At 43.6% G+C, this 11,500-nt stretch overlaps 1 protein-coding gene across 2 annotated transcripts; it reads right to left on the reverse strand.

Annotated features, from left to right (window-relative positions):
• Positions 1 to 3,335: 3,335 nt before the first annotated feature.
• Positions 3,336 to 5,894, reverse strand: LOC121007626 (gamma-crystallin-3-like). Of its 2 annotated transcripts, none has more exons than XM_040439682.1 (3): positions 5,886 to 5,894; positions 5,386 to 5,628; positions 3,336 to 3,608 (listed from the first exon to the last, which is right to left on the reverse strand). In XM_040439682.1, the coding sequence occupies exons 1-3, from the start codon at positions 5,892 to 5,894 to the stop codon at positions 3,336 to 3,338; spliced, it is 525 nt and encodes a 174-aa protein (XP_040295616.1). The 2 variants fall into 2 exon arrangements, with proteins under 2 accessions (XP_040295616.1, XP_040295617.1); XM_040439683.1 differs by having other exon boundaries at positions 3,336 to 3,601; positions 5,382 to 5,628.
• Between the last annotated feature and the right edge of the window lie 5,606 nt (positions 5,895 to 11,500).

An 11,500-nucleotide genomic window follows, 5' to 3' on the forward strand; every position in this document is an offset into this window, starting at 1 on the left:
TGTACACATGAGCGGTGATTTTCACGCATCACTTGTGCGTTGCGTGAAAATCGCAGCAAGCTCCTCTTTGTGCGTTTTTCACGCAACGCAGGCCCTATAGAAATGAATGGGGTTGCGTGAAAATCGCAAGCAAGTGCGGATGCGGTGCAATTTTCACGCACGGTTGCTAGGTGACGATCGGGATGGGGACCCGATCATTATTATTTCCCCTTATAACATGGTTATAAGGGAAAATAATAGAATTCTGAATACAGAATGCAAAGTACAGTAGGGCTGGAGGGGTTAAAAAAAAAGAAAAAATAATTTAACTCACCTTAATCCACTTGTTCGCGCAGTCAGCATCTCTTCTGACTTTATCTGTGAGCAATAGGACTTTTGATGACGTCACTACGCTCATCACATGATCCATCACCATGGTGATGGATCATGTGATTGACCATGTGATGAGTGCAGTGATGTCATCAAAGGTCCTATTGCTCACAGATGAAGACAGAAGAGATGCGGGCTGCGCGAACAAGTGGATTAAGGTGAGTTAAAAAAATTTTAATTTTTTTTTAACCCCTCCAGCGCTATTGTACTATGCATTCTGTATTCAGAATGCTATTATTTTCCCTTATAACCATGTTATAAGGGGAAATAATACAATCTACACTGCAACTAACCCAAACCTGATCCGCACCTAACGCATATGTGAAAGTAGCCTTAGCTGGCTTCTTTAAAAAAGAAAAAAAAAAACAGTGCGTATTTTTAGCCACAACCAGGATAAAATGTCATTAAGTAAATACTAGTGAGCAAACAAACTGTAAAAAAAATTCTAAAAAAACTGCCACAAAAACACAACAGAAATGCAAATAAGTGCTTTGTGTATGTAGGAGCTTTCATAGAGAAGGTAATGTGAAAGAACCTGAATCATAACAAGAGCTACAGAATGCTGTATTTCTCAAAATAGGCTAGGAAGACAAAAACACTGCATAATGGAAAAATTCTTGTGTATCTTGTGTTTTATATTTCCCATAGACCTTCAGCCAACATCTGGGGCTGGGGTTTGTACTGCAAAAAATGCACCAAGAAATGCAGATGCAAAAAATTGACACAAAAATGCAAAATTGTAAAAAAAAAAAAAAAAACATCCTTAGGGCTGTTTCACACGAGCGGATGCCGTGCGTGACATCCGCTCCGTGAATGACAGCCAAGACCCGATGCAGACTGCAGAAGCACGGAGCATTAACATGATTGATAATGCTCCGTGCCTCTCTGTGATCTCTATACTATGAAATCACAATGACAACTTTATCTCACTGTGATTTCGTAGTAAAGAGATCACAGAGAGTCACGGAGCATTATCAATCATGTTACTGCTCCGTGCTTCTGCAGTCTGCATCGGGTCTTGGCTGTCATTCACGGAGCGGATGTCATGCACGGCATCCGCTCGTGTGAAACAGCCCTTAGGCCTCCTGCACACGACCGTTTTTTTTCCCCGTTTACTTTTTTGCGTTCCGTATACGGTCCGTATACGGAACCATTCATTTCAATGGTTCCTCAAAAAAAACGTAATGTACGCATTCCGTTTCCGTATTTCCATTTTTCCGTTCCGTTTAAAGATAGAACATGTCCTATTATTGCCAGCAAATCACATTCCGTGGCTCCATTCAAGTCAATGGGTCCGCAAAAAAACGGAACACATACGGAAATGCTTCCGTATGTCTTCCGTTTCCGTTCCGTTTTTTTGCGGAACCATCAATTGAAAATGTTATGCCCAGGCTAATTTTATCTATGTAATTACTGTATACTGTATATGCCATACGGAAAAACGGAACAGAAACGGAAACACAACGGAAACAAAAAAAACGGAACAACGGATCTGTGAAAAAGGACCGCAAAACACTGAAAAAGCCATACGGTCGTGTGCAGGAGGCCTTATGCAGATTTTTTTATTTTTTCCACAAGGTAATGATTAACTCAATGCCCAGTATAAGGAACATACTGAAATTTCAAAGCAAAGATTCCATGATTGATGACACCTAACTAGTTTAGAACATATTTTTATTTCATATGAACTTCTGGAGTGCAGCCTGACAGGAATGGGGCAGTGGATTGCATCATTATAATAATCATACAATCCTGCTCCCCGTTCTTCTCAGGCTGCTCAGCTACAATGGCAAATAATAGGCAGGAGTGAATCATTACTGTCTGTTGTAGAGCAGCATTCCTGCTCTGAATTAAATGTTAATGGATTGATTTTGTGTGAGATATGGCATCAGGATAAACAACTGACAGGAAAGGCAGGAAATTGTGAAGGCAAAAGCTGCGGTGCAGTGTGTAGTGAGGCCTCGCCCCCTCATTCCCCTCATATGCCTTCTTCCCCCAGGAAAAAGGAGTGCAAACTAGATTCCCATGAAATGTTGAATAGCAATGAGCGGCATAGGAAATATTCCTTTTTGTGATATTTTGTGAATTTTTCGCATAATATTCGCAATAAATTCACGAATTCTAGAATTCGTGATCTCCAGTTATTATTTTTGTGATTGCGCAAATCGGTACTAATGATGCACATATTTTTTTTGCGCAAAACATGCAACTTCACATTTTATCAGGTCTGAGTAGATATTACTGATTGGTGCACTAAACAGTAATTCCTATCAGAGAAACAGTAATTCCTATCACACTACCTAACACCCACACTATATCACTATCTAACCTACACTGACTATCTCCCACAAACTATCTGTATTATATATATGAGCTAACTATCTAATGTAATTGGATAAGGAATAGGATCCAGATGAAAGCACAGAGCACAGCAATAACACTGCTGTCTTTCTCAGAACTGCAAAGTACTGCATACAAGGGCTGCTGGGGAGTTTCTTATATAGTAAAGGGTTAGGCAACTTTCCTATTGGTTGCTAGGGATGTTGCTAAGCTCTGACAAATATATTGCAACCTTCTCATTGGCCAACAAGCAAGAAGGGAGGTTACTGATGAAAAAAAATCTTGAATATTAGTGATTCCGAATATATAGCACTATGTTCTACAATTTCATGAATTCTCAAAGTGCCGATATTCGCGATAAAAATTAGCCATTAGAATACCAATCACTAATGTTGAATGATATTGAAGGTTAGCTCATAGCACATTAGGCTCTCCTGATGCCACTTGCACAGATACTAAATGCAGTACTTACATATGTTTTTAATATGGCTCATTGTATATCATATTTCACAATGGTTAGCATAGAAAATGACAGAATAAGAACTAGATAGACAGATAAGTTAAACATATTTCAATGCGTTTATTAACTAAAATAATACAACAATATGATTATACTTTTTCTTAAGTTAGAAATGATGGACACGCCTGAAGGATCCAATTCTAGGAGTAGTAGCTCCCCAGTCGCTGTATCTTCTGAACTCTCCAGGCCTCAGGTAATACTGACGCCCCTTGTAGTTGGGCTCCTCATAGAACATCCAATATCCATCATGCACTTGGCAAGAATAGATGTCATTGTAGCGGAATCTCTCATAAACATAAGGACAGTCTTCACTGAACTCCATCATTTGACCTCTAAAATCTTCTTTCTCATAGACCCTAATTCTGAATGAACCTTGATGCTAGTAAAACAAAATAGCATATTTCCAAAATTATTAACTTTGTAGAACATTGCAGTTTCCAACTATTTCAACTATGATTGTTAATTCTGAATATAAGTTGAGAACATTTATGATAAAAAAAAAAAATATGAGTATGTTGGGTTGAATGCTAATACTGAAATGCATTTTGCTTAGGACCATCCCATGTGCACAAGCTTTTGACATGGTGCATAATGTAAAATATCTTTATAGTTACATTATTACCATGGCACCCTAGAAATCTGTAAATAAGTTTGATATTTTAACCTCATACATGCCACCTCAACTGTAAAATAAAACAACTGTAAATTAATAAAGAAGAAAGATACAGTATAACAGCTTCGGTATCTGCTATTATAACATATTAGTCACACTTGGTTTAGTCACATCACATTAAATCATAGTCATAGTAAGGGCTTATGCACATAAACATATTTTGTTTCTGTGTCCATTCCGTTTTTTTGTGGCCCGTATGTAAAACTATTCACGGGGACGCAAAAAAATGGAAATGACTCCATGTGCATTCCGTTTCCGTAAAACACTGGGTAACACTATCATGGAAAATGACCTAGGAATTTTAGTGAACAGCAAAATAATCTGTAAAAACCAGTGTCAGGCAGCTGCAGCCAAGGCCAATAAGATAATCGGCTGCATCAAAAGGGGCATAGATGCCCGTGATGAGAACATAGTCCTACCACTTTACAAATCATTAGTCAGACCACACATGGAGTACTGTGTACAGTTCTGGGCTCCTGTGAACAAGGCAGACATAGCAGAGCTGAAGAGGGTCCAGAGGAGGGCAACTAAAGTAATAACTGGAATGGGGCAACTACAGTACCCTGAAAGATTATCAAAATTAGGGTTATTTACTTTAGAAAAAAGACGACTGAGGCGAGATCTAATTAATATGTATAAATATATCAGGGGTCAGTACAGAGATCTATCCTATCATCTATTTATCCCCAGGACTGTGACTGACGAGGGGACATCCTCTGCGTCTGGAGGAAAGAAGGTTTGTACACAAACATAGAAAAGGATTCTTTACGGTAAGAGCAGTGAGACTATGGAACTCTCTGCCTGAGGAGGTGGTGATGGTGAGTACAATAAAGGAATTCAAGAGGGGCCTGGATGTATTTCTGGAGCGTAATAATATTACAGGCTATGGCTACTAGAAAGGGGTCGTTGATCCAGGGAGTTTTTCTGATTGCCTTAAGTGGGGAAAATTGGCTTCTACCTCACAGGTTGTTTTTTTTTTTGCCTTCCTCTGGATCAACTTGCAGGATGACAGGCCGAACTGGATGGACAAATGTCTTTTTTCAGCCTTATATACTATGTTACTATGTATGTCCATATAATAAAAAAATAGAACACGTCCTTTTATTGTCCGCATTACGGACAAGGATAGAACTGTTCTATTGGGGTCAGCTGTTCCTTTCCGCAAAATAAGGAATGCACACGGACATCATCCGTATTTTTTGCAGATTCGTGTTTTGCGGACCACAAAATACATACGGTTGTGTGCATAAGCCCTAACAGGAGATACAGATCTGAACATTTGTAAAATGGTACAAGTCTAAGGGATCATGCACACGACCATATGTATTGTATGTATGTATGGTGTCGTGCAGCAGTCGCAGCATGTTGCATGTCACAGTGCAACACCATTGACTATCATTATAAAAAATGTTGCACAAATTTTCGGTGACAAGAAGTCACGCAACACATGTAGCTTTATCCTTAATGAAGAGTATTAACTGACCTGGGGGCTTATGCGACAAGATCTAATGGAGTCATTATAACCCATCCATTGCTGGAAATCAGGATATTCTCCTTTATGAAGAAAATATTGGTGCCCTTTGTAGTTGGGATGTTCATACAAGATCCAGTTTCCACTTTCTACACGGATAGAATTGCAGCGTCTAAAGTATGAAGACAAATCTGGGCATTCAGAGTGACACTCATAAGAGCGACCCTGGAAGTTTTTGTCCTCATAGAAGATAATCTATAAAATTAGAATGTAAATATAAACATGATAGTAAAATAAACATGCAAAAATAAATAACATTTTTAAAACATTTTATTGATGGAAGGCTTTTCTTGAAAATTGCCTAATTCTTAAGTGATGCGCCTCACTAAAGCACTGCATTGCACTAAAATGAACAATTCAAGTTTATTGTAAAATCCCTCTTTTCACTAATATCTTTTCAGTTAAAGATTACTAAATTCATTTTGTGCTACACATGTTCTGAATGCTCTTACCTTGCCCATGATGCTTTATGAACCAGTTTGGCTGTACAATTTTAACTGCTAATTCACTGGTTGTAGAAGACCCTTATATACATCCTCTATTGTATAAGGTACATACAGAACTTTGTGCCAACTAATCAGAATGAATAGCTTTTTTTTACCTACACTGAGTGTCCACTGTTTGCTTTGACTTTTGTTGTAGTGTTTCGCTTTCACTAGAATTCAAAAGCTGAAAACTTCCAACTATACAGAATGCTTACACTAAAAAATGTTCTCCTCTAGTCTAGTGCATGATTACATTGTGTATCACAATATAACTTTTGTTACATATACTGTAAATAACTATAACATAAAGCATAACAGGAGAAGACACTAAAACAATAATAAAAACAGACAGATGTAATGTAAAATTGACTAATCTATACACAAACTAACCCAGAAAATGTTTGTCTAAGCACACTTCTACAGGGACCAGTGAAGGGGAAGGAAAAATGCTAGTTCCACAGTAATGCCCATGTAAATGCTCTTTTATCAATTGATCACTAGAGATGTCCCGAACTATTCGCCGGCGAATAGTTCCCGGCAAACATCGCTTGTTCGCGTTCGCCGCGGCGGGCGAACATATGCGATGTTCGGTCCGCCCCCTATTCGTCATCATTGTGTAAACTTTGACCCTGTACCTCACAGTCAGCAGACACATTCCAGCCAATCAGCATCATACCCTCCCTCCCAGACCCTCCCACCTCCTGGACAGCATCCATTTTAGATTCATTCGGAAGCTGCAGTGTCACAAATTTGACTAAGTTGTAATCGCAATGCGATTAATACAGGTTATATTAATCGCATTGCGAATTCAACTTAGAGCTGGGTTCCTAATGGTTGGCGTTGCTATGGCTGGTGTCACCCGGTGCGGTAGAAAATGGTGTCACCCTGACCCCCCCCCCACCCCGAAGCAATAATAAAGAGATAAAGAGAAAAAAAAAGAAGTCACTAAGTCAGCTCCAATCAGATATCTGCATAGACCCAGAGTCTTGGTCTATGTGCAGATATCTGATTGGAGCTGACTTCTTTTTTTCTCTTTTGCACATAAACGTTTAAACTATATTCCTTAGTAAAAATGACCAGTCCACACCATGTGGGTCTCTATTTGTGAGGGCCCCCCTGAGCAAAGATTAGTAAATGTGGCCGGGTGGCCCCAGCCCACAGTTCAACCCAACCCCTTATGTCTCCTAGCCTGGGGCCGTCTCTATAATAATCCACCAGTAATTTATAAATCAGGTTAGGTTATTAACTTATTATTATTGGGGTATTATTAAAATAATTTGGTCTATAAAGTCAGAGCCGCTCTACCTACCTCCTCCTCCCGGCACCAGAGACTCCTGCAGGGCAGCTGCCGCGGCGCCCCACCACTCACCAGGCTACAGTGAGTCACACCCCCGTCCCCCTTTACCACGTGACGGCGCGACGTGCTTGCTTGCTTGCGAAGTTTAGAAGTTGAACTTGTGAGTGAGAACTCCTGCGCCAGCGGGCCGCGGGTGACACCCCATCAGACTGGTGTCACCCGGTGTGGCCCGTACCCACCGCACTCCCCTCGCAACGCCACTTGATCTAAGTTGTAATCACAATGCGATTAATACAGGTTATATTAATCGCATTGCGATTACAACTTAGATCTGAGTTCTCAATCTTCGTTATATTCTAGCAATACAACCATTAGGAACTCAGATCTAAGTTGTAATCGCAATGCGATTAATACAGGTTATGTTAATCGCATCGCGAATTTAACTTACCACACTCTGCGTCAACTACGTAATTTTCCATGGGACTTTTGGCATGGATCCCCCTCCCACATGCCACAGTCCAGGTGTTGGTCCCCTTGAAACAACTTTTCCATCACTATTGTGGCCAGAAAGAGTCCCTGTGGGCTTCAAAATTCGCCTGTCTATTGAAGTCTATGGCGGTTTGCCCGGATCGCCCGTTCGCGAACACTTGCGGAAATTTGCGTTCGCCGTTCGCGAACGGAAAATTTTATGTTCGCGACATCTCTATGGATCACATCTTTCATGTAGCACCAAAATCTAATTATTTTAGAACCCCAGCTTCATTGTTGGCTTCAGATGGAAATGTTATTGAAAAATATATTTATATGTAGAGTTGAGCGAACACCTGGATGTTCGGGTTCAAAAAGTTTGGCCGAACTTCCCGGAAATGTTCGGGTTCGGGATACGAACCCGACCCGAACTTCGTCCCGAACCCGAACCCCATTGAAGTCAATGGGGACCCGAACTTTTCGGCACTAAAAAGGCTGTAAAACAGCCCAGGAAAGAGCTAGAGGGCTGCAAAAGGCAGCAACATGTAGGTAAATCCCCTGCAAACAAATGTGGATAGGGAAATGAATTAAAATAAAAATAAAAAATAAAAAAATTAACCAATATCAATTGGACAGAGGTCCCATAGCAGAGAATCTGGCTTCACATCAGCAGAGAATCAGTCTCTTCATGCCATAGCAGAGAAACTGGCTTCATGTCAGCACAGAATCAGTCTTCATGTCATAGCAGAGAATCAGGCTTCACGTCACCCACCACTGGAACAGGCCACTGTCACATATTTAGGCCCCGACACCCAGACAGAAGAGAGAGGTCCCGTAACAGAGAATCTGGCTTCATGTCAGCACAGAATCAGTCTTCATGTTATAGCAGAGAATCAGGCTTCACGTCACCCACCACTGGAACAGGCCACTGTCACATATTTAGGCCCCGGCACCCAGACAGAGGAGAGAGGTCCTGTAACAGAGAATCTGGCTTCATGTCAGCACAGAATCAGTCTTCATGTCATAGCAGAGAATCAGGCTTCACGTCACCCACCACTGGAACAGGCCACTGTCACATATTTAGGCCCAGGCACCCAGGCAGAGGAGAGAGGTCCCGTAACAGAGAATCTGGCTTCATGTCAGCACAGAATCAGTCTTCATGTTATAGCAGAGAATCAGGCTTCACGTCACCCACCACTGGAACAGGCCACTGTCACATATTTAGGCCCCGGCACCCAGACGGAGGAGAGAGGTCCCGTAACAGAGAATCTGGCTTCATGTCAGCACAGAATCAGTCTTCATGTCATAGCAGAGAATCAGGCTTCACGTCACCCACCACTGGAACAGGCCACTGTCACATATTTAGGCCCCGGCACCCAGGCAGAGGAGAGAGGTCCCGTAACAGAGAATCTGGCTTCATGTCAGCACAGAATCAGTCTTCATGTTATAGCAGAGAATCAGGCTTCACGTCACCCACCACTGGAACAGGCCACTGTCACATATTTAGGTCCAGGCACCCAGGCAGAGGAGAGAGGTCCCGTAACAGAGAATCTGGCTGTCATGGTCTTACCTGCTTGCTGCTCTCCTTTGTTTGACATGTGCTGGCGGCCATCTTGGTTTCTGGGTTTCTTGTAGCCTTCCACCCTGCGGCTCCTCCTTCCCCTGGGAGGAGCTGGATGCCTAGCTCATATATATAGGAGGTCTGTGGCTTCAGTTCCTTGCTTGGTCCTCTTGTGTTCACATGCTTCTAAGACTGCTGCTGCTTCTGGTTCCTGATCCTGGCTTCGTCTGACTACCCTTCTAGTTCCTGATCCTGGCTTCGTCTGACTACCCTGCTGGTTCCTGATCCAGGCTTCGTCTGACTACCCTGCTGGTTCCTGATCCTGGCTTCGTCTGACTACCCTGCTGGTTCCTGATCCTGGCTTCGTCTGACTACCCTTCTGGTTCCTGACCTCTGGCTTCGCAAAGACTCTGCTCGGTTTCACCATCCGTTTGGACTTTTGCTTTACAGCTTTATTTTCAATAAAGCCTTCTTATTTTCACTTATCTCTTGTTGTACGTCTGGTTCATGGTTCCGTGACACTGGCTTCATGTCAGCACAGAATCAGTCTTCATGTTATAGCAGAGAATCAGGCTTCACGTCACCCACCACTGGAACAGGCCACTGTCACATATTTAGGCCCCGGCACCCAGGCAGAGGAGAGAGGTCCCGTAACAGAGAATCTGGCTTCATGTCAGCACAGAATCAGTCTTCATGTCATAGCAGAGAATCAGGCTTCACGTCACCCACCACTGGAACAGGCCACTGTCACATATTTAGGCCCCGGCACCCATACAGAGGAGAGGTTCATTCAACTTTGGGTTGCCCCGCAATATAATGGTAAAATGAAAATAAAAATAGGATTGAATGAGGAAGTGCCCTGGAGTACAATAATATATTGTTAAGGGGAGGTAGTTAATGTCTAATCTGCACAAGGGATGGACATGTCCTGTGGGATCCATGCCTGGTTCATTTTTATGAACGTCAGCTTGTCCACATTGGCTGTAGACAGGCGGCTGCGTTTGTCTGTAATGACGCCCCCTGCTGAATACACGTTCAGACAAAACGCTGGCCGCCGGGCAGGCCAGCACCTCCAAGGCATAAAAGGCTAGCTCTGGCCACGTGGACAATTTGGAGACCCAGAAGTTGAATGGGGCCGAACCATCAGTCAATACGTGGAGGGGTGTGCACAGGTACTGTTCCAACATGTTAGTGAAATGTTGCCTCCTGCTAACACGTTCCGTATCAGGTGGTGGTGCAGTTAGCTGTGGCGTGGTGACAAAACTTTTCCACATCTCTGCCATGCTAACCCTGCCCTCAGAGGAGCTGGCCGTGACACAGCTGCGTTGGCGACCTCTTGCTCCTCCTCTGCCTTCGCCTTGGGCTTCCACTTGTTCCCCTGTGACATTTGGGAATGCTCTCAGTAGCGCGTCTACCAACGTGCGCTTGTACTCGCGCATCTTACTATCACGCTCCAGTGCATGAAGTAAGGTGGGCTTATTGTCTTTGTACCGTGGATCCAGCAGGGTGGCAACCCAGTAGTCCGCACACGTTAAAATGTGGGCAACTCTGCTGTCGTTGCGCAGGCACTGCAGCATGTAGTCGCTCATGTGTGCCAGGCTGCCCAGAGGTAAGGACAAGCTGTCCTCTGTGGGAGGCGTATCGTCATCGTCCTGCGTTTCCCCCCAGCCATTTACCAGTGATGGGCCCGAGCTGCGTTGGGTGACAGCCCGCTGTGAACCTGCTTCATCCTCATCCTCCTCCACCTCCTCCTCATCCTCGTCCTCCTCGTCCTCCAGTAGTGGGCCCTGTCTGGCCACATTTGTACCTGGCCTCTGCTGTTGCAAAAAACCTCCCTCTGAGTCACTTCGAAGAGACTGGCCTGAAAGTGCTAAAAATGACCCCTCTTCCTCCTCCTCCTCCTGGGCCACCTCCTCTTCCATCACCTCCCTAAGTGTTTTCTCAAGGAGACATAGAAGTGGTATTGTAGCGCTGATAACGGCGTCATCGCCACTGGCCATGTTGGTGGAGTACTCGAAACAGCGCAACAGGGCACACAGGTCTCGCATGGAGGCCCAGTCATTGGTGGTGAAGTAGGGCTGATCCGCAGTGCGACTGACCCGTGCGTGCTGCAGCTAAAACTCTACTATGGCCTGCTGCTGCTCGCACAGTCTGTCCAGCATGTGCAAGGTGGAGTTCCACCTGGTGGGCACGTCGCATATGAGGCGGTGAGCGGGAAGGCCGAAGTTACGCTGTAGCGCAGACAGGCGAGCAGCG

This window comes from Bufo bufo, chromosome 7 (genome assembly GCF_905171765.1).
Source record: "Bufo bufo chromosome 7, aBufBuf1.1, whole genome shotgun sequence".
Taxonomy (NCBI): Eukaryota; Metazoa; Chordata; class Amphibia; order Anura; family Bufonidae; genus Bufo; species Bufo bufo.